Consider the following 24,962-nt stretch of genomic DNA (forward strand, 5'->3'; position numbering starts at 1 on the left):
CGAGAATTTCGATCCTTCGCGGTGGAAGCGATGGACAAAGACCTCGCTGGGAAAGTTAGAAATGGCAGACTGGTATAAGCAACATATGCCTTCTATCCTACCCTTGAAACCTTCCATAGTACCTATCAAATATGGTTACATTCGCCGCCTCCGCCACCAGATCATACAACAGCCACAGCAAGAAGGAGCACAGAAGGAACAACAGCTCCAGCGATCCATGCTTTACCGACCTGAGCCTCTCTCGATATCAGTACGACTTGAAGACACATAAATCTTTCTCACTTACTATCCTTCTTGGGAGCATTTGAAGAACTGGCTGAATCTTCAGATTGTGCGACGTCCGTTGTCGTTTGTGGGACAGCTGCACCTTATGAGCAGGTCATTGAAACTGACTATTGCTCACCTACTGTAAGCCTTTTTCCCGCTTGTAATGTTGAGTAGTATTAGTATGATATATACAAAATGTAAATTATATATTTTACCAGTAGTATGATGCTTAGATTATAGCAGGCGCCGTTTATTCGCCTTTGCGTCACTATCTCGCCCTTCAAGCCTGCGCTTCTCGCACTGAAACCTCATGCCATTCTCAAGCGAGTAAGATCCCGTGCCTATATAAGTTGGTATAGTCTCTTCCTGTCGCTCAAGAACTAAGGGTAGCTTTGCGCTGGAAGACCCCTTTGCAGAATTTTTTTGGCCAATATGAACTTCATAAGGTTCAAAAACACAACTTGCTCGGTTGACTACAACCTGTACCATGTTCCGTTCCTGAGGTATAATCGTCGGATCCGCAATGTTGAAAAGGCTCTTTGGCAACTTGGTAATTTCCTGACGCACCATAAAACCATCCTCTCGTAGCGTCTGTCTTATAATTGCACCTGCGCCTGCTTTCTCCAGCGAAGAAAGAATTTGGAAGCCGGAGGCATCTGTTGCTCTCATTGTGGTATTCAGGCTCTGTACCAACGAGTTACTCGTAGTGGCCATGGTCGAATCAAATGCTTGTCTCTTGTTTTCTTCCCTCCTCTTAACCATAACCTGCTTTTGCGTTGGACCATGAGGTAGAAGCCTCTTGCCGTAAAACAATGCGCCATCCTCTTGGAATTCAATTCTTGTATGATCTCTCTCAACATGATCCAAAACGTCGTTACCTAGATTAGCAAGTCAGAAGCGGTAAACGTGGCCGTTCAAGTGACAAACCTGTGGCCGAAAATCCCCACAAGACAACATCGTGCAAAAACTCGTGCACTGTAACACTTCCGTCGGGCTCGCGTTTCAACAGAGGTCCATGCTGTACGATTGCTGCAAGGGGGAGAAAGGGATGGAGCAGTATCAACTGCTCGGTCGATGCTAGACCACACTCGCAGGGCTTGAACGCAAGTGAGGTGAAATAGCGATAATTTGATGGTAAGCCCAACCCCTTCCCGTGGTCCTTGTATACGGTTGCTACCCAAAGTTTGCTGCCCCATGTTTTAGAGATATCGACAAGCTTCCTGGACTGATGAATGGTCACGATGAACTCCGTCGAATCGGAGATAAACAGAGCATACGTATCTTTGACTTGACGAACTGGAAATCCGAACGGCAAGTTGCCCATGGGGCCTGGCGTCAGGGTGAAATTGAGTAGCTGGATATGTGGCGACTTCCTCTTTGTTAAGACGGATTGTGAGTGTCTATTAATTGTTGCAACACATCCAGGAGCCACAATGCGGCTCAAATCAGGCGCGATTGCCAGAGGCAGCTCGAAGAGCAATCTGTGGTCATTGCCCTTGTCTATGCACTTCATCGACTCGATAAATGGACCTAGAGACAAATTCGGAAGGGCGATGTCTGCTTCGAAGTTCTTTTCAAAGGGATGAACAGACCATTCTTCAAATGTGATCCTCCAGTCTATGTCATCACGATGGACCCTTGAGTTCTTATCAGTGGATCTTCATTATTCGTGTCAATACATGCTTACCGTGAATCCGTGGAGAGCCTTATGATTCCGAGACGTTTGCCGTCTGGACTGACGAGTGATTTGAGACATATAGGATTTATAGTTCCACTATCGCTGTCACTTAAGTGAGCCAAAATCTTAGAGCCAGGAACTGATTCCCATAACGACGTGTTGTGGAATGCTCCAATACTGGGTTCCCAGATCTCATACGGTGACTCCAGAAGGACGTCTTGCCATTCCTGTCTCAGGTCCGCGAGCTCCAAAGACAGTTGATGCAGCCTCTTGACCGCGTCTTTCAAGGTAGCTACTGCCTGTTCCGACATAGGTATGGGAATCTTAACAGCAGAAGGGGAGCCATCGGTCCGTTGTGGCCAGTTTGAGAAAGTTCGAGGGGCTTCCCCAAAGACACAGCATGCTTCAATCCATAACATGATGGTTCTCTTGGCCGAAACAAAGTCAGAAGCGAGCTTGATAGAAAGCTCGCACTCTTGTGACAGTACTGGTGGTAGTTTGAGTAGAAATTCAGAGAAATGGAAATCCCAATACTGCGCAGAATATTCAAGGAATGGATATCGAATCTTCTGCAAGTCACGGTCCGCAACGACTTGTGGGCCGCCACCCAAGGGCTCTGCTGGTATGCTATACAGCAGATATGCTAGACAACAGGAGGCACATGATCGTTGCGCCAGGGACCGTTCCTTGACGAGTTGTGATACTGAATCTAGAGACTGGTCTTGACGAGATTGATCGGTCAAGTACTCAATAACTGAAACGTGAACAAATCTAGCCTTTTTCTCCGAATCAAGCTCAATAAGTGCCCCAGACATTTGTAGCAAAGCCTTCTCAAAGTTTGGAATTGTATCGTACTCGTTCACAGCACTCGATAGTGGTATTGTGATGGCGACCTCTAACTCATTGACATGCAGAGGCCGAGCAGCATATGAGACAAATTGAAACGCCCTAGTGATGTTCAGCCGCGCGGCTTGCCAAGTACTTTGTTCAATTGACCGTAGTATCTCCAGGTAGAGCGCATCGAGCCCCTGGAGTCGGTTTAGATCCTTGAGGGCTTCACGACGTTGCCTTATGGAGAGGTTGGGTGACTGGAGGTATTCTACCAGAAGCCGAGCCCACAAGAACATGCCGTTGGCTCTACTAGCAAGTAGTTTCACGACCTGATCTCTGTTTTCCTCTGAAGATATCACTCCATGTCGAGCTAGCTGTTGGATCTTGGGCCGTAAGAATGTCTCGAGTGATTCAAAGTTCATCGCCGAGGTAAGATCAAGGTGTTGAAGCATGGAGCTCAAATCCTGAGGGACAGCCACGCTAGGGCGACTGAAGAGTGCGACGGAAACAGAGTTTGAATACTGGCATATCTCTTTGAGGTAGTCAAAAAAGTCTTCGTGATCTTGGCACTCATCAACCCCATCGATGGCCATAAAAAGCTTGGAAACTCGAGATGAGAGGAGGCAAAGAGCTGATATGATCTCGCTCCCAGATGCAGTCACTTGCCCCGATTTGTTCTGATCCCACAGCAGAGTTATGATGTCCAAAATCGCTTCATCCTTCCGGAACATATGCAAGAGCTGTGCAAGTATAGCTCTAAGTGCAGCCATCGCTGTAGAGTTAGCTTGCCGTTGTCGATCGAAAAAGAAATACACGACTGCCACTGAGTCGTGTGTTGAGGAGCTCGTATAGCAGGTTCGGATATACTCAATAAGAGTGGCACATAATGTGGTTTTACCGTACCCAGGTTTGCCTTACGACGTTATCAGATTGAAAAGCTGAACATGCAGCAGGATGACCTACCTTGAACCGATAAAGCTGAAAGGATCCGTTCAGGAGTGACTTGCGATAGCCAGCGTGATACTTTGCCGTGTTTGAGAAACCACTCAGTAGTCCTTTCTGATCGCCTGTGCTGGGAGTTCTCAAGTGCGTATGCCCATGTCGGAGGATCAATCCAGGATTTGAGCCTTATGAGAAGAGAGTCTAGACAGAATAAGTCAAGAGTTCATCACCAGGTCTCGGGGAGTAACCAACCAATGTCTAGGTCTTTGAGATCTCTGGTGTATGACGTTTTAGCTCCCCAGTCACCATCAACCCGTTTTAGCAACTCATCAACGCGGTCGCCTGTCTCAAATTGTTGAAAATTTGCCGTGATTGACATTTCAAGCTCGAATATCTCTCGATGATCCTTCCATCTCTTTATGAGATCATCGTATCGGATGTTGAAAGGCCTCCAGATCGTGGAGTATGCGAACGAGCTATGGAGCATCAATAGCCCTACGCGTGCCCTTAGTTTAGTATGGTGTGATTGAAACTCATGGGTTATGGAGGCATACTTGAGCGTTTCTTTGTGAACACTTTGCACATTTCGAAGCAAAATTGAATGAGATCGGCATATATATATGCCAAAGTCTTAAAAATACGTGTACAGCCTTCACGGCCATTTGCAGTAAGTCTCGAGCGGAGTCTTGATACGTATTCCTCGTATGCAGGCAAGACCATGCTCATGCTTTCGAACATATCGCAAACCCTTTCCAGGAACTTTGCGTGATTAGAGCCTAGCTGCAGAACACGGATAATTAGCAGCTACCCGTCCAGATCCAGCAAATTGCCCAACACTCACCACAAAGACTAGTCGTAGAGATCCCCATGCAAGGGCAGCAAACTCAGGGTGAGAGGATACAAACAGACCAGCGACATCGAAAAATGGCGATAAACGGTTTGCAATGCTGTTGATCCCTTTGCAACATTGAGTCAGTGTTGAGGAATGCACAGGGTGAGATTTAGCATCCTCCTTGATGGCTTTCAGCATTGACTTTGCATCGGAGAATTCCTTGAAGAGCGTCTTGTCTTTCTCGGTTAGTGAACTTCGAAACTCATGGCACGCCTCTCGGAAAATCTCGTAAGGCTCCTTGCTGGCGAGGCTTTTTCTATCCATACTACTAATGCCAGACTAGAGGAGGACTTTGTAGTGAGTGCCTGTTGATTTCTTAAGAATGTTAATGCTAGGGCTGATAGCGATGTAAAGGTGTTGATGAAGAAAGTCGGTCCAGAGGCTGACTTGAACGGGCGAGTGCAAAAGCGATTGGAAAGCTTGGTTGTGCTGCGCCACCTATAATCAGCCTGAGTACTGCGTAGGTGATGGCTCACGGGCAAGATGGTTGGTAGCTGATGTCATGAATAGATGATTTGTGAATCTGCATGGGGGTTGAAAATGGCCAAGCCACAACACCATGCAGCCAGTAAGATGTGTCGAGATCCACGCATATGCGCAGAGCTCATACGCGCTAAACCACCCTGCTGATATCTCAGTTGCCATTTCGCAGGGCAGAATTTCGCATCCTCAGCCTTCATTTCTCATAAAAGTCCTTGAGAGATGCTGGAAAGACTCCGTCCACTTCTTAACCAGTTTGCACCTTGTTATCAAATTCCACTAAACACCATATTTGCAACTCATTGAGCATATGCTAGGATTTCATTCACTACCTGAGCATTATTCAGAAAGTTCGTATACTTACCAATACTCCCCGTGGTACTTTGAGACTTGTGTATAGTGACCATCTTCCAGAACTCAATCAAACTTTGGGTGATGCTATCAAGCAACATCCAAGACTGATCGCTTTTTGCACTCTTAAGCCAGCATCTAGCGAACCCCGATGGGACTTTTTGCTTCAGATACCTACTGGCATACTGATTGGGATCAATATCTTCACTCGGAGACGTTTCTTGAAGACGTCCTCCCTTTGGTAGGTCAACGACTCTTTACCACATTCTCTTCCACAAGCTTTGTATAAATTACACTTGAGTGCGTCATGCTGTGGACGAATCCTCCTGATCCGCCGGGCGGCGTCCCCTACTGGAAATGCAGCAATTGTGATTGGGGAGATTGCCAGGATTGTATGATCATAGATTCTGCACTTCTTTGTGCTCTGATGGATATAGAGTATGAAGAGTATCGCTCGTCCTCCCACGCGCTTCCGGAGGCCATTGATGATACCCAGGCGCATGTCTCCGAAACCGACAACATCATTTCTGCCAGTATTAAAGCTGCCAAAATAGTTGTCGCACACTTCGATGGTACTATGCAGTCGCCTGACGGGGTTTGGCAAGACAGTGGTACAATGTCACCAAGAGCGGCAACTTGTGGGACAGTTCGACGAAGGTTCGAGCCCGGGTGGACTAGCAGGCAGTTGTTGTTTCCTGGAATTACAGTGGATGATCCCTGCCTTCTTGACAAGGCTGACCCACCATTCTACGATTTCGGAAGCTCTTCCAGGCCCATCTTCGACGAAGCCGAGGCTATCAAGTCTGGGGGGACATCGCAAGTATCTCGAGTCAGAGTCTGCCTACAACGTACGCGTGGCTATGGAGGTGAAGGGAGAGGAGAGGCTACCTTCGCTGTAAAGAAGATAGACAGTGGAACATATCAGGACTACGCACGCGAGCGAGACGCTTATCGAAGGCTGACTTTTGTGCACGATCCTCATCCTCACATTGTCCGTCTTCTCGCCTCTTACCGGATGGAAAGCAGGTACCACCTCGTCTTCCCATCGGCTGATTGCGATCTCGCTATGTATTGGCGAAATCATCCCAGACCATCGGACGACAAACGTACCGTTGAGTGGCTTGGAGGTCAGATGAGAGGGCTCGCAGATGCCTTGTCTACTGTTCATGGGCAAAATGGAGTTCATGGCGATATCAAACCAGAGAATATTCTTTGCTTTGGTTCCGACAACAGACAGACGGTATTAGCTCTAACGGACTTTGGGTCTTCATACTTCCTCGCACCCGAAGAGAAACAGTTCCCCAAGGGCCTCAAACATACACCAGTCTACCGCGCTCCCGAAATCGACACCCACAAGAGTATTACACAGGCCTATGACATCTGGAGCCTCGGCTGTGTATTTGCGGAAGCCATCGTCTGGTTTTATGACGGAAAAGCCGGAATTGCGAAGCTGATCCGAGCTCGGCTCGATGAAGAAGACGGCAGCCCTAATCGAGATGCCTTCTTCTGGCTGAAGCAAGATGATCGATTGGGCCTCACGGCGAAACTCAAGCCTGAGGTGCAAAGAGTAAGTCCCGTATACCTTTGCCTACCCTCAGACAGTATCTAATCTTGTTGATAGCTGCTCGTATCCCTTCGTGAGAACTCTCGGTCGTCCTTCTTCATTGATGACATGCTCTATATCGTTCTGGAAGGGATGCTCCAAGTTGACATGAGCAAGAGAATGTCGGCTCGGGAGATCCTTGACGCCTTGACGCAAATGTGCAGCAAGTTGGAAAATGATCCAACTTATTCTGAATTTCGAAATAGTGATACGAAAATGGTAGGACAGCCATTTTCCTTGAGGTAGAAGATTGTGTGAAGTCGTCAACTAACTCACACATATGCAGGCCCTCTCTCATACTGCTCCACGTTTCTCGGCAAGGAGTATTTCGCTAACAACTGACTCTAGGTCCACACGAATCAGAATGCCAGGCAGCGGCTCGATAGAACGGTCGACGCGACTTATTATACCAACACCACGACTCAAAGCCTTAGTGACGCTGCGACCCAAATTGGCTTGAAGCTTCGTTTTGCCTGCCCTTTTCACAAGGCAGGCATCTTGGTCTCGGTCCACCACCGAGCTTGCGAAGGTCCGGGATGGATTGATGTAAACAAAGTCAAGTATGTTTTCCCGTCTAAATTCAACTAAGTTAATCCAAGTTCACCTAAATTTACCTAAAATTAGGAAAGACATGCTAACTTTAGAGTAGGGAACATCTCTTCCGCTGCCATCTTCCAAAGAAATACCGAGGCAAGCATATCTGCCGCCGCTGCGACACCAGTTTCGAAACAGACGAGCTCCTTCTAGCTCATCAGCATCAAGAGACGCCATGCCCCAAAAGGAAGCCGGAGGCAATTCATGGTATGTTGAGTAGAGAACAGGCTGCTCGACTCCGTTCCCTCAAGAGGAAGTCATCGAAAGAAAGTGAGGAGGACCGATGGTTCGATATCCACCGGATCGTATTTCCGAACTTCAATCGCATGCTGGAGAACATCTCGCCATGTAAGTGTTTGCAGTCTATGCCACGGAGCCCTTGTTATTCTGGTTCATGTTAACCATATAATTAAGATCACGAGTCAAACACCACCTCCCTGAGTACGGTCAACTCGACAAGCTCGAACGGAATATCTCAGTACAAAGACTATCTCCGCAATCGCGATGCTGAAGAGTATGCTGCCAAATTAGCGGAGAATGGGATCACCATCACAGTCAACGCAGCTTCCAAACTTCTCGAGCTGCAGGTCAAGGAACTTGGGACCTTTGACGAGACTGTGCGAGGTCCTGTTAGCGCCTACGGCATTCCAACTGTTGCAGGTCACGAGAAGACCGGAGAAAGTGCTCCCTCCAACCTCAATGGTTCGTCTGATTTTATGGACCGTTTCCAGCTTCTGGCGGGCTTTGAGGGCGACAAGGACCTTTGAAAGCGCCTCTTGACATCCTTGGATGTACATCAAGCTAACGCCGGGAAGCTTAGCTTTCTTGGTGGTATGTTAGAGGGTTTTGAGGTGTGCTGTTGTGTTACGCTTTGGTATTTTATCACTGGCTTAAGTCTGTCATTAAACAGCCAGATTCCGCTCTTTTACACCGCAATTTGAACATGTTTTGACTAAAATTTGAGTAGAGTGTGCTAAAATGCTGAAAAGCATCAAAGCTCTAGGACAAGCACTCAGATAAGTACCTAAGGAGCTGATCTCGTAAATTGCTGTAGGGTGTAACAAAGGTTTACTGGGGTTTGTATGCATTGTAAGTTTAGCTAACATGCGCGATATCGCTTATTATATCACTTAGGTCAGTAGAGGCACCTGGGGCAGTTTTGAAGGTAAGGCTCGTGACACCTTTGCGCTTCATTTCTCCCATCACTCCTTAATAGTCAGATTCATTGTCGATTAAAAATGAATACTTCATTGCTTGCTATTTCATACTAGGGAATGCGTACAGCATCATGCATCAGTGACCTCGTCCAGTTTTCAATTCCCAGTTATTCAGCGAGCTGCAGTCCACGGATAGAAAATCGAGCTCGGATAGTAGCACCAGATCCAACATCAAACTCCTCCTCACGGTTCATACCATCAGCACCCGTCACGCTATCAAAAGGAATATCGACCGATCCCTGCTCGCTTGTACCATTCTGCAGGCTAAGCTTGAAGCTGTGCGGGCTAGAAAGCTGCTCGGCAGTAATAGGGAATCGGAACGCCGTGTCGAAAGATGGGTTGAAAATATCCGTTCCAGGGCTGTAGCTCTTGACGGGAGTGACGAATTCCTTGTCGCCCCATGTGACCTTGACGCTTGGCTTGAGCTCGTCGCGTTGGCCGTTGAGGCCATTGACGCTGGCGATGAGGACGGTGGCAAGACCGCAGATTTCGCCTTCGTTTTGGCTGCTGGCGGAAATGCTGTTGGATTCGCCGACGAAGTTAAAGAACTTGCCGTGAATAGTCACCTTAGTCTCAAGGGGCTGACCCTTGTGAGACAGGGTGAGAGTCTGGCTACCCCCATTCAGGAGAAGTTGCTTGACGGTTGTCGTAGCGATACCAATATCGTCATCACCGCCAAGATCCTCATCGTTCACATCGATGGTAATACGCTGCTCGTAGTCCGTAACCAGGAAGTCGTGCGTCTCGTTCCACTGAGGGTCGTGTTTATTCTTGATAGTCGAAGTTCGCCACTCTCCCTCAGCACCGACGTTGACATCACAATAGCAGTCAGGAATATCCTTGATAAGCTTTTGGAGTAGCTTCTTGGCGCCACTCTTCTTTTCGCCTGTAATCTCAGTGGCGTTATCAATGGTGAGGCGGAGAACACCGTGGTGGGGCTGGAAGGTCTTGAAGTAATCGTTGGAGGAGTCGAGCTTGACGAGGAAGCGGTTGGGGAGGACGGCCATGGAGGAGATAATGTTGAGAATGACCTTTCGGACGGTCTTGTCGATCAAGGAGAAGTCGGCAATGTTGGCGGCATCGGTGAAGTCAAGAGATAGCTCTGGGGGGTTGATGAAAGCCACCTGAGCAGCTCCGATCTGTAGATCATGTTAGCGCCGAATATTGCAGCGGAGTCGGAGGCTCATACCAGGGGAATAACGTTTGTCAAAGGGCAAAGCAGAATGGAGAGTCGTCCCTTCATCTTCACATGTTCGATGCCCTGTTACACCAATAATCAGTAACGCATAATATTGAGGCCAGCGATGACGGAGCTCACAATCTTGGGCACCATTGACGCATCAAGTTCGAAATCGCACTTGCCATCCCAATCCAAGTCCATATCAAGTTTGATGCCCTCGAGTTCGGTCTTGTGCACGTCAACATTAGAGAATCTGATGGGCGTAGGTCCAAAGTCCAGCTTGACGAAGCGGAGGTTCGCGAGAGGACCTGGAAGCATCTGGTCAAGCATGGGCTCGACGACATCTTTGATGATCTTGCCGCCTGCGACATTGATGTTGGGCCACAGCTGGGCGACGATGTCGTTGAGGAATCCTGGAGAAAGTCAGCGGGATAATTCGAGACGTCATGAGGAGTCGAGGGGCGTAGGTACCGGCAGATTCCGCGCCTCCAGAGGCGGTAAGAGTATCTTTGAGGGAAGCCATGTTATCCATCTTGGCGAGTGAAATGAGAGAGAAGGAGGAGGGGAAAAGTCGAAAGTATGAGAGTGAGACGCCGTATAAATAATGATGACGATGCAGCTGAAGGTGAAGCTCTGCGGGGTTTGGGAGGTGAATGGCCCGACAGTTTGAGGTCCAGTCCAACTCTGATGCAGGACCTAAAGCTCTAGACCACGCCCTGACGTCATTTGTGCTTCGCTGTCACGCCTGACAGGGGTGAATATCCTGTTCACTTGCCCCTAGACCAGCTGAATCAGCGTCATGAATTACAGATGAAACGATTATATCAATAATTCTTGATCAGATTAAGCATTCTGCCAAGCTTTTGGTCCGTTATTTGAGCTGCAACCTTATTTTTGGGTGACTCTGGGCGAGGTTCTAAAAATATCGGGTGCGGGTTGGGCGACAGGGATTAAATGTGCCGCATCATCCGATTGTCACTGAACACTTGACCTCCACTGGAGCGACGAGATGATTCGAGGTTTCGCTGATCATAATAAATGTAGTTCAAGGGATATTGAGATCGGGAATGATGGTGGTTAATGCGAACGTCGTGAGGGTGGCATGGAAACGAATATCGGTTCCGTCAATTGCTGCTGTGTTCTTTCAGCAACCCCACGTACGTCAATATCACACCAGTCAAACACCACCACCAGAGTACAGATGTAGTATTGACGCTGAATCATTGCACCGCTATCGACCAGGTGGCTACCATCCCGTTACATTAGGCGATTCCCTCAGCGATGGACGGTACAAAGTCCTTCATTAGGCAAAGCCGAATTGAAGAGTGACTTTTGAACGTAGTGAGAAGGGGACCTTCCGGCTTTGCCTCTTTAAAGTGAGGTGTTTAAGGTTTGCCAAGGAATTTGCTCTTCGGCCATTGGTCAGATTTAGTCGATCAGTTCGGCCATTGGATAATAGATGACCTACGGGGTCTTTCCCAAAAGTAAAGCTATTGCAAGATCAGAGGCAAGAGGGAAAAGGTCAAAGTACCGATCAGTTAGTCAGTTAGTCGGAAGAAGGTCCTTCCGGAGCCGTAGGCGACGGATTGGGTTGCCCTCCGCTTGAGGAGGCCCCCGGCAGGGTCCCCGAAGGGTCGCCGAAGGCAAGCCGGCTGCAGGCCTCCCCGGAGGGTAGTCATGAAATCCCCTCTATGAAGATCGAAGAAAACCTCCTCTTTCAGCAGAAAATTCCCTCTTTTGGCACTGAAGATAGCTTCAAGAGGCACAGCAAGAAGACCGTGGGGTCGAGCTAGGCGGAGGCATTTGCCTCGCCTAGGATGACAGCCTGTCAGCATCAAGGTCTTGTAAGCTTGGCTGGGGCAGCTACTCTACCACTTGGGCCGCCAAGGACCAGCTGTATGTTTGATTAGAATAATGCAATTACTTACTGATCGTTTGCCAGGGTCAATCGCTACTTTGCAATCAAGATCACAGTGGCCGAAGCGAAGAGAAGTAACGAGATTAAAATTTTGCAAGAGCTTGCGGCTACCCCAAGAAATCACGATGGGTCGTGTTACGTGAATCAAATGTTGGACCACTTCACTGTAATTGGTCCCAACGGTTCACACGATTGTTTGGTCTTGGAGCTTGTTGGTCCTAATGTTTCAGATGTCATTCTCAACCACTGCAGTGATGGCAGGCTGCCATCCCCCGCTGCAAGGTCGATCTCGAGGCAGGTGTTGCAAGGTCTCGATTATCTTACTTCCAACGACATTGGGCATGGTGGTAGGAGTCACACTTCAATCTTTGATAAGCGGTAAAGCTGAACTTTCTAATAGACCTTCGCACTAGAAATATTGCTCTGGAAATTCCGGGGCTGCATTTACTCAGCGAAGGAGACTTGATCGCCAGACTTGGTGAGCCTGAGATGGGCTCAGTCACAAGGCAAGATGGCAAGCCATTGTCATCAAATATACCAACACATCTAGTCCGACCTTCGTCCTTCAGAAACAAGGACGTCCAAACTCTCCTCTCAGTCCCATCGATCAAGATAATTGACTTTGGTGAAGCCTTCTTCAACTACGACGCGCCCAAGACATTGCATACCCCGCTTCCAGTACGTGCACCAGAAATTGTGTTTGGAGATCATCTCAACAATCAAGTAGATTTATGGAGCGCAGGATGTTTGGTAAGTACCACCTGGCAAAGAAGATTGCATCTGCTAACACGCACAGATCTTCGAGCTTGTGACTGGGCAGCCCCCGTTTGACGTTGTCATGTTGACTTCCCCAATGCTGGTTCAACAAATGATAGAGCTTATTGACGATGATTTACCATCAAGATGGCACTTAAAGTGGCAAGAAATGAGAAGTAAAGCATCGGATGAGGAGGATACCTGGACACTGCAAAGTTGGATGGAAGAGATTTATTTCGATAAAGGCAAACATCCGGAGTTCACAAGGGACGAAGTAAGAGCTGCAGCGAAGCTTATTGCGCGGCTGATGAAATTTGAGCCATCACTTAGGACCTCACCAACCGATATTCTAGCTGAGCCTTGGCTCCAATAACTACTTCAACATAACCCCAAACTCCAGCAGATAAAAGATGCCTTACTCGACACAGGTCTGGTTGAATCCAATGATTTGGTACTGGTCAGCACTCTTGCAACCATTCTTGCAGTACTTGTAGAACTGAATTTTCCCTTCGGGGACTTTTCCTTTGGAGTCGGGACGGCAATAGAAGAGGGTCTCCGAGATATGCTTCTCTTTGAAATATGTTCGGTTGCTCGCGCGGTTAAGTTCTGCCATGATCCTGGGGAAGTATTTGAAAGCATCTACGATACTTGTTAGAGATAACCTGGACTAACGTAGAAGAGGCAAAAGGCTCACCAGCCTCCAGGAGAGCTTGGCCGCAATACATAAAGCGAGCGGTGCAGGTATACGCCTCTCCAAAACCAGCCAGCGCAGCGACGAGAACGAGCGGGGCGATGCTGATCTTCATGTTGAGAGGTGGCAGAATGATCTCTGAATTTTGGTTGTTTGATGTTGAAAGACGGTCAATTGGCGACTTCTAGCAATGAGGGGTCAGGGCGGCTTTTTATACACCATCCAGAAGCTGCCAATAAGTTTACTCATTAACTCATTGAGTCATCATATTGGTGTTTTATTACATCTGTGCCCTGGAGGCTGAAGCCTCTTTCAACCTCTCAGCCATGTCATGGAGTCATCACAAAAGCATATGATTCTATTTTTGATTAGAAACCTCTTTTTCATTAAGGTTGTATGCATAATGCCTTCGAAAACTCAAAGTTAAGTGGCATTCCTTAGTATATTAGCTTAACATATGTCGTTAAGATGTTAGAAGTGTTAATTGTCTCTGTCTACTAGGTAGTTGGCGATGTTCCGGGTTCTAAGGCTTCAGCACCCTTTCAGCCTTGCGGAATCTAGTCTTCCAATCTAGCGAGCCTAGATCCTATTATATGCATACTACGGCTCGTTGACTCCTGTTATTCTTCAGCCGTAGACGTCATGAATTTCGTAGATAGCTGGCATAGTGCCCGAACTGATTTGATAAGAGTGTCATTTTGAGCTGATACACCTCGCAGCTGATGCTCACATCACACGGCTCACGCGCTATCACCGGACAGTAAGAGTTTGGTTGGGCGACTACGAAAATCAGACAATTACAGTATTCATTAGTGACTGGCTTTGTATATGCTAGACCTCCAGGGGAAACAACAAATTATACTATGGACCATATCGGAGTATCGTCAACTTACCCTACGTTTTCCCATGCCAGAATCCCTGTACTGTGCAAGGATCTGGCTGCTCCCTCGGACCCCGCGGGCATCCCAGACGCGCTCTGCACGTTTCGCTTTCGGACAGGAGCAGCATTGCCGATGTTCCAGGGTTTATGAATGGCTAGGCCATGCTTCTTTCACTCTTTCAAACATGGCGATGCGACGCTGGCTTATATGGCCGCTCGGAATTTCGGATACCCAAAACCCCCATCATGTACAGCCTCGCACAGGCCCCCCGCGGCGCCCGGTGATCTGCTATTGCGCCCGACAAGTGCAAAGATATCAGACACGACCCTAATTGACTGGAATATTTATTTTCGTCGCTTTTCCCTTTCGTGGTTGAGCACTTCAAGCAGGAATTAGCAGACTCAACAATACAAAGCGCAGCATTTTCTCCTTAGCTGGATTCAGGAACTCGTTGAATATCTTCACCCTATCCTGCAATTCAATGGCAGTCATGGGATCCTACAATAATAACTTATTCGAGCTTCCCGCCAATGAAGCCCACAATACTCGCCCTGCAGAATACGACTTCAAGAACACTTACTTTCCTCCACCACCAGCATATGTCGCCAACAGTCCATCGACCCAAGAGCAATCCACAGGGATGCAAATAAACCGAAAGTCAGGTTTTGCGAATCGTCTTCACGTTCTCAGCGCCAAGATTGCTGGGCCCGTGAATGATTTCGCGAACAAGCTCGGATGCGAGGCATTCATGCCTACCTCGCTAGAAAAGGAGTGCGAGAAAGCAGCACGAATACTGACAGCTTTCTGTGGTACGTGTGGACGAGAGGCGTTGTAAGAGATAGACTAACATTTTCTGCAGAGGGAACGCCACTTCCGCCAAACGAATCATTATCAAGACGTAAGGTACTAGTCAAAATTCCTCGACAAGTCCTCAAGTCAGCTGCAGGTCTCGCCATCTTCACCGCATTTCGCTCTGGCGCACAATTCACATGGGGTAGTGGTTCAGGCGTTGTTGTAGCACGACAGCCCGATGGGTCATGGTCGCCACCGTCTGCCTTTGCCGTTAACACCCTGAGCGTTGGCTTCATGGTTGCCATGGACATATTCGACTGCGTCTGTGTTCTGCGGACCCCGGAAGCTGTGGCTGCGTTCACCAAACCGAGAGTCTCCTTTGGTGGCGAGGTCGCTGTGACTGCCGGGCCTGTTGGTACGGGCGTTTATGTCGATTCGGCTGTCAACAGCGACGGGGCTGCTCAGCCTATATGGAGCTACGTGAAGAGTAGAGGGTTGTATGTTGGGGCGCAGATCGATGGGACTGTTATCACGACAAGAGATAAGGCAAATGAGGACTTTTACGGGTTGGAAGTTCCTGTTGCTTCTATCCTGCGGGGCGGGGTTCCAGCGAGAGGGCCTATGTGGCCGGAAGGATACTGGAGTTTGAATAATGTGTTACGAGAAATAGACTATGGTAGATGAAGGCGCTAGCTTTGCTTTGTACGGGGTGGCGACAGCAACTCACCTTGGATGAGGGACCAGATACTTCAAGATATGAGATAATGACGGGAATACTATCGGTAACTTGCTAAGACAGAGACATGACTGAGCTGTCCCTCATCAGCCGTGATTGGCTGCATGGAGCCACGGCTCCCGAATCTGTTAACCTTGCACGACATACTGTTGTGTACTCTGACACTAGCAGCTGGATCCTGGCTCAGCTAGCCCTAATGGAGGTGGATGCATTGAATCGCGGCAGTTGTTGAACCTTAAACTTTATGCAGGGTCTCATCTCGCTCATATACCGCGCCATCCGCACGAGCATTATTTGTTACGGTCATCTCTTCTTCATTCAACTTTCCCTCTAATCCTTCCTACGCGTTTTGAGTGGTCACCTCACCCTAGCCACCGCGATGGACCAACCAGAGCAAACCACAACGTCCCAAATCCTCGTTCTCGCCTGTAGTACCCTCCTTTGTTTCGCAAGCACTATTTTCTTCATCCCGAAAAGTGCAGTCCTTAGTCGACTCGGGGCAGCGGTGGCTCTGAGCTGTCTGCAGCATTCCTTTTACACTTCCCTCTTGACATCATCGCTGCCCCCAGCCCAAATAACAGGTATTTCTCTGTTCAGCTGGGGACTCTACGCCAATGCCACTGAGCAGATTCTTCTATCGCGCTATAATGCCGACGATGTCCTTACGGTGAAGGAAAAGCAGTCGGGCCGCCGTTTAAGCACTGTCGCCCTTTTTCTTCGTGCTGTGGGCATGTATTTTAACCTGCGACGTGTTGGATTGCGAGGGGAGGTTTCGATGAAGCACCGGGTCCCGACAACTTCTACTCGGTTTGTTATAACCAGGATTGTCCAATGTGTCTGCTGTTATCTCGTCTTGGACGCCATATTTCTCGCGCCGCGTCCAGAGAAGCACTTGATCACGAGAGAAAAGCAGTCACTGTTCAACCTAACAAGCCTAACTCGGGAAGACGTAATCTTTCGCTTTGCTAGTTCCCTTGGGAATTGGGTTATTGGTTATGTCTCGGTACGATTGGCCCATAACTTTGTAGCTGCGGTATCTGTCCTGCTTGGCTTGTGCAAGCCAGAGGACTGGCCGCACCTCAACGGGCCAATAAGTTCATGGTCCACTGTTCGAACATTCTGGGGGTGAGACAAACTTTTAAAAGCCCTGCTGATATATGTTACCTCGTACTAAATATCTTCTAGAACATTTTGGCATCGGCTTTTTCGCAAGGCCCTAACCGGCTGGGGAGACTTCATTCCAGATAGCGTTCTCCATCTCCGTCGCGGTACGCTGTTGTCGCGATATTTACGCCTGACATTGACCTTCTTTGCTTCTGGACTTATGCACCGTTGCATACATTACTTCTACCGTCTTGAGGCCGGAGAGCGGTATGAAATTGAGACATATTTCCTTCTACAACCACTGGCAATTATGTTTGAGGACGCGGTGCAAGCTGCAACAGTGCATGTTCCCCTCCCAAGGCCATTGCGTTGGATAATTGGGTTTGCCTGGTTCTGCATATTCACCACGTGGGTGTCGCCATCATTCCTTTATCCTACCATGCGAGCAGCAGATCCAGGACAGTTGCTCCCATTTTCAGTCATAGGTCATCTTATGAAGTATTAATAGATACAGGCTGCCAGGTTATAATTCTCATTCTATGTCAGAGCGGCTATATCACCCTTTGGGAACCAAGAGCACAGCCGTGTAATATGCGGTTTTCGTTGCCTCGATCGGATACATTTCAGATTAGGAAGCTCATTCAACTAAATATACAGTTGACAAGCCAATCGCGCTTTTATGTGGCCAGGATAATTCAAAAGCCAGGAGTAATAACTGGACCTTTCTTATGGATTTCGTTCTGCAGCCAATTGGAGACAAGGTTTCTGGGGCAGTGAGAAGTCAAAGACTAAGCACTTAGGCCTTGGCAGAGGATCTCGCCTTATGTGATCTCAAGGGTAGAAGATATTCTCAGTAAGCTCATCGTCTGGTTTGGTGATAGCTCTATGCCAGCCTAGAGGACTGCGCCTACTGGATAAACAAATTGAGAAGATGTAAGTGTTATAAAAACAGAAGGGAGACGCTCGGGAAATGAACTTCATTCTCACTATCATTCACAACTATCAGATCAACATTCAAGTTCGCAAACATCACACTATCTTCCAAAATAACACTTACCATCAATTTATCTTATCCTCAGCTTCATACATTCAAGATGGTTGCCTTCAACACTCTCCTCACCTTCGCCGCCACTCTGGTCCCTTTGGTTACTGGGGCTGCCCTTCCCACTCATGAAGACTCCTCCCTCACCAGGCGTCAAAACCAAGACAAGTCCTGGGACGCCTACCACCACCAAAACGGAGCATTCGCAAGACAAGGCCTCTGTCTCTTCTACCTCGACCCGTCTCCCCGCGACGGTGCATGGGCATGCGGCGTCTACTGCAAAAACGACCGCACCAAGATCTGCACCACCGTGCACCCCAGCAAATTCACAAACGACATGCTAGGCGCGAACCCAGACGGTGAACGCTATGCAATCGGAAAATGCCAATGTGATACCTCAGCAGCGGATTTCCTCGCTACAGCTACTGTTGACTTCACGGCTAGAGGTCTCGACAAGGGTTTCAGAGAGATTGGAAGTGTTACGTGTGAGATTATGGTGAATATTATGAAGGAGGCTGTCTTTGCGAGCACTTATGCTATTCCTGGTGTTGGGCCTGTTGCTACTGCTGCTAGGACTGTTGCGAAGGGTGTGAAGTTGGCGTCTAAAACCCAAGGCGGTAAGGATTTGTGGACGGATGCTGTTAAGGAGTCTTGTAACTTTCGCCGGGACGATGATTTGCTGAACAAGGGCTTTGGGATCTTTGAGGGAGCTCCCGATGAGTTCTAAGGTTCTTCAACTTTTGATGGGATGATTTCATTCGATAGACGTCTTTGCATTTGGTTTGAGATTTGGGAAAATATCATTTAGATTGCATTTAATTGGTAGACAGAATATGGTAGAACATAAACTATTTCTCCTTCAAAAGTTTCAGTCCATTTCATCTTCTCAGTCATGATTCATCTGTTCCAGTAGGCTATTAAGTCTTAGGCTAGAAGTGTTAGAACTGGCAGTGCTTGACACGGCTATTTGACGCAGTGTGTATAACCTGATAGAGTCAATGCAGACATAAGCATGCATTAGGCTGGCATAAAACTGGGCACGTGAGGCATTGACGACAGCATCATTTCTCGCTTGTCAGGCCTCATTAAATTACTTGTCAATCAACGAATAAATCACAACAGCCATCAACCACTTCACACCATGTCCAAGGCATCTACTGCCAGCGCATGGCCCGGAGCTCCTCCTGTCGCTGAAGACGGCTTCGCATTTGCTGAGGGTGTATTTTTCGCCCAATCCTCTGGCCAGAACCGACATCGGCGTGCCACAGCAAACGAGCTCAAGGAGCATTTCACCTCTGGCAACGACAAAGATCACCCCGCGCACTGGTTTGAGGCCCAACTCATTCACTATGGTCTCCCTCCATCCAAGACCAAGTCTGTCGCGCGTATGCGATTGTTTGATGCGGTCAATGCAGGTAACCTCAAAGTGCCAGCTAATGTGAGCAAACTCGAGACCAAATTGAAGAAGGAATGGACAAAGAACGATCGTGAGGCAAAGAAGGGTGCGACAAGCAAACCTGCTGCGCAAGCGACAGCTGTGAAGACTGAGACGAAGAAATCGACTGCAGCGGGTGCCAAAAGAAAGGCAAACGACGACCAAGGCACCACGACAGCCAAAAAGCAGAAGGCGGTTGCACCAAAGACTGCGACACCAAAGGCAAAAGCGCCAGCGAAGACCCCAGCTAAAGCACCCACCAAAAGCACGGCAAAGACAGAGGGAAAGGACCCTGAAACGGGCCCCGCACCGACACCAGCCCGAAAGCCCCAGACTGCGCGCTGCGTCAGAGGTGGTGCATCTCAAGCCGCTGGCAGAGGCGCAAGCACTGCTGCAACAGAGCCGGTAAAACAGCCTCGAACTAAGCAAACTGCACCCCGAGGAAACGGATCGCGAGTGTCTGCTGCTGGCCAAAGCCGCCCGACAGCAAGAGACCCTTCTCCGGAAGCTCCTAGATTCGCAAAGGCTCAGACTGCTCGACGCGGCGGCTCTTTTGCGGCCCGGGGACGAATACCCGCTCCGTCCGGCTACGACGATGCTCCACCTCCATACTCGGAATTTCCAGATCAAGATTACTCCTCGGATGAGAACAATCGCAGCGATGATGACGTCGACGAGGTCAGCCTTGCACCCTTGGGTCTTTTGAATGGCGACTACGAAGTCGAATCGCTCGATGTGGGCGAGCAATGGGATTTTGACCCTGACGAGTTCCAATTGACTCTCACAATATCAGGCAACAGACTCTGGGGAAGATTTAACCTCGGCGTCTACGAAGGCGTACTCCTCTTTGAAGAACGTCCTATGCGCTCATCGCATGATCGCGTGTGGTTCAAATGGCGGGGTCGTGAAGATCAGGGACCTGTAATTTACGGGGATCGCAATGAAGGTTGGATGGAGTTTCTTGGCGACGGTCGCATCGAGGGTTGGTTGGACCACCAGTCTCTCTCATTCCAGGCTCGTCGACTCCCTGGTCAAGGAACACGAAGCAGCATTGATGCTCGCACTCTGCAGGATGAATGGAACGGGTATTCATATGATTTGTACGAAGAGGAGAATCGGGCGCGGTGGCGATGAGCTTGATTCGTTTGGGGTTGGTTCCCGCGGGTGAGAGGACAGAATTGGTTACATGTGACGCCGATCACTGAAGATTTTGAGATGTTGGAGTTGAGACTTTTGCACAGAGCATTGCAGCTATCAAATTGTCGAAGTAAAAGCTGGATATAATAAGTGTCCTTGTTAATAGTGAAGACTTTTAATACACCGCTTCTATTTATCGCACTGAACTGGTCAAAGCACACGGCATTGTCCGACTGTTAGTGAAAGGCCTCACTGTGAGACGGCCAAGCGGAGCAACACGGGAGGGACAAGGATCACTCGCAGCGCCCAGCTTTTCTCAACTTTGGGGGTGTTAAAAACAAGAATTTTCCCATTTTTCATTCTCACCCTGTGCCTCAAAACATCATTTCCTCTTTTCAGCTCGGCCAGAAAATGCATCATGAGTGCAATCCGAGGCTTTCTCAATGCCTTCAAGGCCCGCAGCCCCCCAATCACCGGGATAATCAACCTTAAACCCCTCAGCGACTCCAACGCCCGCGTGGGGAGAGCTTTTCTCGAGCGCTGCAACCCCTTTAGAGACATCCCCAAAGACGCGAGGCTTGAGAACACGCTGTGTGAAGTGCGATACATCGATCGTGTTCTGCGCGACACTCTTGTTCCCACGTCGTTGCCGGGTGATGATTATCACTTTTGCTCTAAATTACTGCGCAGTTTGGAAACGAGGCGTGATTTAACGTGGTTGGTTCTTAGGGAGACGGATATAAAGGATACGATTGGTGCTATTGCGAGGAGAGGTGGACGAAGGGCGCCTATTCCCGACGAACCTCACGATATTCACACCCGCGCGAAAGCTCTTGAGAGGCATTGGTCAGCGCTGGAAAAATGTCACACCAAGCTTCGAGAATGGGAGCCGAAATACGCGACGCAATCACAACCGCCTCTTTTAGAAGAAGAAGAAGCACCTGTTCTTGAATTAAGCGACGAGCAGGCTGCGCAAGCAGAGATTGAATATCGAGAATGGAGTTCTGATCGCGATAGAAAAGTATCATATTTAAAGTTAAATCCACCAGAGCCAGCAGCGTTCATACCCGTCGAACGACGAGATATCCAGACGGATGAGACGTGGAAGATACTTCCGCCTTCGGAGAGTGAGATTGGGATGAGGCTTCTGCCGGTTTGGACGCCGATTATTTTTCAGGAGGTGCCGCTTGATTGGGAGAGTCCCGATTCAAGTTTGAGGAGTAGTATCGGGGAGAGGAGGAGGAGGGATGAGTTTCGAAGGAGGGAGAATGATAGGAGGGAGAGGAAGTTTGAATTTCAGAAAAAGCTTCGTGAGGAGATGAGTTAGGTCATGATGTTTGGGTTGAATTAATGGTGTTTCGGTTGGGTTTGTGACCTGGGATATTTAAGGTCTTGGTGTTTGTACCGTATATAAGCTTGATATTCAACATACATCAGCGTAGACAACAAGGAGCAGAAGGGCTAGGAGTATATTTATGCGTGTCAGATATATAAGATAGGGACATGGTGGAATATACCTACAGGGCCAGAAGGCTAAGACATAGGCTTCGACATATAGTTACACAAAAGAAGGGACTGGAGGATGATCACAGGGAAGAATACTGCTAAGTATCCAGGTTCCTTGATTCATAACGAAACCACGAGTTGGCAAAAATAGAAATCAAAACACTCTAGTCGTGCACGCCAGATGACGAACAGTCCATCGCAACCCGCGAATAATCTCACAACGGCTTTTCTTAAAGTTTCTACCAGAATGTAACGCTATCCTACACTCAGTCTGACGTTGTCAACATTCGATCCCCCAAAGTCTATCACACACCGAAGTCTCATTCTCCAACTTAGCCAACCCCCCCCTCACATTCTGTCTCAAGAACAAGCTTCTTCTACAAAACTCTAAGCGAAGCCTCTCCCTCGAACCTTTGTCAAATGGCCCAGCCAATGGGATCCTCCCGCCTAGCGATCGACACGAAGAGCTTATCATACCACGATGCTGATATCACGAACCCCGCAAATAGCTGCAATAGGAAGGCACAGATAAGTATCCATGCCGAACTTCCGTGCTCGCCTGTTTGTTATGTTGTGTACCCTTGTGAGTAGGACTTTATCATAGCAAAAGTTCCTCTAATCGTCGGGCTATGTTAATTGTTAGGGGAATTATTATGTATGACTCTCGTATAAATATCAACGGTGCTGCCTGTCTTGTCCGGTGGTACCGGGCTTTTCTCTCGACCTTAGACGATTCTTATACGTCATTATGGGTTTGAAAACAGTTCTTTTGTCGGGTTTGGGCTTCGTTGCCTTGACGAATGCTTCGGCTATTCATCCTCGTACTTACCAGCCTGCAAATGCCCAGTACTACAACAAAAAGACTTCTCGTGAGTTGATGGCGCAACGAACTTGATACACGGGACTAAACATTTACCAGCTTATTATGTCCCATCTACTGGCATTCCTGAAGTCTCATTTGATGTTGGTGAAAGCTATGCTGGTCAAATTCCTGTTGATTGGAAGAAGGCTGGCTCCCAAGATCCCAAGTTCTTCTATTGGTTCTTCCCGACTGTTAACCCAGCTGGAAAGGACGATGTTGTGATTTGGTTCAACGGAGGTCCTGGCTGCTCCTCTCTAGAAGGTATTGCAACACAACCGCTTTGGTTCTTTCATGACTGACGCGACTTTAGGTCTTACCCAAGAGAATGGCCCGTTCTCGTGGAAGTATGGAACTTACAAGCCCGTGCCAAATGCTTGGTCATGGCACAAACTCGCCAACGTCATCTGGTAAGATCTTCCTTCACAAAAGCAGCATGACCCACTGACAATGATTATAGGGTTGAGTATCCCATTGGCACCGGCTTCTCAACCGGCCACGTAACAGCAAAGAACAACACCGAAACAGCCGCCCAATTCGTCGAATGGTGGAAGAACCTCGTCGATACCTTCGGCCTTCAGGGCAAAAAGCTGTACATCACTGGCGAAAGCTACGCCGGTGTCTATGTTCCCTACGTCGGCGCTGCTATGCTTGACAAGAAGGATACAAAGTATTACAACGTCAAGGGCGCACTTTACTACGATCCTGTCATGCCGTATGCTGACAAGCTACGTCTCGACCATGCTGCTTTCCCAGGTTTCTTTAGGCATTGGGAGAGTGTCTTTGCAATTCCGGATAAGAATAAGAAGATTCTTGATAAAGATAACGAGAAGTGTGGTTTGGATAAGTATCGTGAGGCTCATCTTACGTACCCTCCCCCTCCGGCGCCTTGGAAGCCTGTTCAGGTGGAGGGATGCGACATCACGGCTCATTTCGATGAGATCAGCACTGTCATCAACCCTTGCTTCAACGTTTATCACATCCAAGATACCTGCCCGGTTCTTTGGGACGTTCTTGGCTTTCCTTCAGTTCAGTATACTCCTCCCGGCGCAACACTCTTCTTCAACATCCCCGGGGTCCGCAAGGCAATCCACGCCCCAGCCGCCCCTAAGGAATGGGCATCATGTTCAGGCCCAGTCTTTGTCGGCGATGACGACAGATACGACCCCGCTGAGCACGAGAAGAAGTTCCAGACTCTCGTCGAGAAGACCAACAACGTCATGATCGGATCTGGCATGGCTGATTATATTATCACTTCAAACACAACAGCCCTCGCGGTCCAGGGTCTCAAGTGGAATGGCAAGCAGGGTTTCCAGACTGCGCCAAGTGCAGAGTTTGTTGTTCCGATTATTAACAACACGGAGAGCAATGTTGAGAATTGGGCGGGTGGTAGTGTTCAGGGATCAGTCCACTCGGAAAGAGGTTTCACTTTGGCGACGGTCAAGACTAGTGGGCATATGGTTCCGCAGTATGCGCCGCCTGCTGCGTTTAGACAGTTGGAGCATATGCTTGGACGGGTGAAGTCACTTACGGATGCGGAACCCTTTTCTGTTAACATTTCCACTTCTTTCAAGTGGCCATATTAGATAATTCGACGTCTGCACAGCATGTACTACAATAGCTACGAGCGAATATATGTCAACGATTGTCTGGTGGACTTTTAAGCCTCCCGCTAAATACGTGGTTTATGTGCCATCTTGGCTTGCTGTTGCGGTTAGGGATGAGGGGGTCCGCTGAGCGTATTGTGCAGCAGACAGGCGTTCCTGACGGGAACTCCTTCTATGTGGCTCGTATTTCTGGGTATTATTTCAACGACAAGACTTCGTCGCATTTTAGGCTAACTAGTGTTGGTTGAGGCGGCTGGTGCCTACTATGTTATAGATTTTTGAGGCCAGAATGGTGTCAAGATTGGGCACTAAGAAGCATCGATATTTCTTTACAGTGTAGTTAAGATGAACAGTTGGGGTCTGTTTCTATAAGTGACTATATGTCTATGTAATATATAACTCAAGGTGAACACATGAAATAAAGATTAACCAAGCGGTATAAAAGTGTGGCTGATGCCATCGT

The 24,962-nt window shown here is 48.5% G+C and overlaps 10 protein-coding genes across 10 annotated transcripts; 7 read left to right on the top strand and 3 right to left on the bottom strand.

Moving 5' to 3' along the window:
* Window positions 1-501: 501 nt before the first annotated feature.
* On the bottom strand, window positions 502-4,874 carry FSUBG_4519 (NACHT domain protein; the record flags this gene model as incomplete). Its single annotated transcript, XM_036682517.1, has 7 exons — window positions 502-1,145; window positions 1,195-1,904; window positions 1,955-3,599; window positions 3,740-3,919; window positions 3,971-4,213; window positions 4,360-4,498; window positions 4,560-4,874. 7 exons carry the CDS (start codon window positions 4,872-4,874, stop codon window positions 502-504), a joined length of 3,876 nt encoding a protein of 1,291 aa, XP_036539934.1.
* An 874-nt stretch (window positions 4,875-5,748) lies between these two features.
* FSUBG_4520 (serine threonine kinase) lies at window positions 5,749-8,405 on the top strand (the record flags this gene model as incomplete). The annotated part of the gene is made up of 5 exons (XM_036682519.1): window positions 5,749-7,008; window positions 7,063-7,263; window positions 7,393-7,604; window positions 7,694-7,986; window positions 8,053-8,405. The coding sequence occupies 5 exons, from the start codon at window positions 5,749-5,751 to the stop codon at window positions 8,403-8,405; spliced, it is 2,319 nt and encodes a 772-aa protein (XP_036539935.1).
* Window positions 8,406-8,962: 557 nt separating this feature from the next.
* Window positions 8,963-10,567, bottom strand: FSUBG_4521 (Extended synaptotagmin-3; the record flags this gene model as incomplete). The annotated part of the gene is made up of 4 exons (XM_036682520.1): window positions 8,963-9,994; window positions 10,045-10,116; window positions 10,174-10,448; window positions 10,507-10,567. The coding sequence occupies 4 exons, from the start codon at window positions 10,565-10,567 to the stop codon at window positions 8,963-8,965; spliced, it is 1,440 nt and encodes a 479-aa protein (XP_036539936.1).
* A 1,534-nt stretch (window positions 10,568-12,101) lies between these two features.
* Window positions 12,102-13,082, top strand: FSUBG_4522 (CMGC SRPK kinase; the record flags this gene model as incomplete). Its single annotated transcript, XM_036682521.1, has 3 exons — window positions 12,102-12,300; window positions 12,354-12,703; window positions 12,750-13,082. 3 exons carry the CDS (start codon window positions 12,102-12,104, stop codon window positions 13,080-13,082), a joined length of 882 nt encoding a protein of 293 aa, XP_036539937.1.
* Window positions 13,083-13,124: 42 nt separating this feature from the next.
* On the bottom strand, window positions 13,125-13,515 carry FSUBG_4523 (uncharacterized protein; the record flags this gene model as incomplete). The annotated part of the gene is made up of 2 exons (XM_036682522.1): window positions 13,125-13,326; window positions 13,382-13,515. The coding sequence occupies 2 exons, from the start codon at window positions 13,513-13,515 to the stop codon at window positions 13,125-13,127; spliced, it is 336 nt and encodes a 111-aa protein (XP_036539938.1).
* Window positions 13,516-14,771: 1,256 nt separating this feature from the next.
* FSUBG_4524 (YSC84-like protein) lies at window positions 14,772-15,757 on the top strand (the record flags this gene model as incomplete). Its single annotated transcript, XM_036682523.1, has 2 exons — window positions 14,772-15,090; window positions 15,141-15,757. 2 exons carry the CDS (start codon window positions 14,772-14,774, stop codon window positions 15,755-15,757), a joined length of 936 nt encoding a protein of 311 aa, XP_036539939.1.
* Window positions 15,758-18,007: 2,250 nt separating this feature from the next.
* FSUBG_4525 (uncharacterized protein) lies at window positions 18,008-18,682 on the top strand (the record flags this gene model as incomplete). Its single annotated transcript, XM_036682524.1, has 1 exon — window positions 18,008-18,682. The coding sequence occupies one exon, from the start codon at window positions 18,008-18,010 to the stop codon at window positions 18,680-18,682; it is 675 nt and encodes a 224-aa protein (XP_036539940.1).
* Window positions 18,683-19,096: 414 nt separating this feature from the next.
* On the top strand, window positions 19,097-20,524 carry FSUBG_4526 (uncharacterized protein; the record flags this gene model as incomplete). Its single annotated transcript, XM_036682525.1, has 1 exon — window positions 19,097-20,524. One exon carries the CDS (start codon window positions 19,097-19,099, stop codon window positions 20,522-20,524), a length of 1,428 nt encoding a protein of 475 aa, XP_036539941.1.
* Window positions 20,525-20,945: 421 nt separating this feature from the next.
* Window positions 20,946-21,854, top strand: FSUBG_4527 (uncharacterized protein; the record flags this gene model as incomplete). The annotated part of the gene is made up of 1 exon (XM_036682526.1): window positions 20,946-21,854. The coding sequence occupies one exon, from the start codon at window positions 20,946-20,948 to the stop codon at window positions 21,852-21,854; it is 909 nt and encodes a 302-aa protein (XP_036539942.1).
* A 927-nt stretch (window positions 21,855-22,781) lies between these two features.
* FSUBG_4528 (serine-type carboxypeptidase f precursor) lies at window positions 22,782-24,478 on the top strand (the record flags this gene model as incomplete). Its single annotated transcript, XM_036682527.1, has 4 exons — window positions 22,782-22,902; window positions 22,953-23,156; window positions 23,206-23,302; window positions 23,353-24,478. 4 exons carry the CDS (start codon window positions 22,782-22,784, stop codon window positions 24,476-24,478), a joined length of 1,548 nt encoding a protein of 515 aa, XP_036539943.1.
* Window positions 24,479-24,962: the final 484 nt, after the last annotated feature.

Source organism: Fusarium subglutinans (genome assembly GCF_013396075.1).
Source record: "Fusarium subglutinans strain NRRL 66333 chromosome Unknown NRRL66333_c0000041, whole genome shotgun sequence".
Lineage (NCBI taxonomy): Eukaryota > Fungi > Ascomycota > Sordariomycetes > Hypocreales > Nectriaceae > Fusarium > Fusarium subglutinans.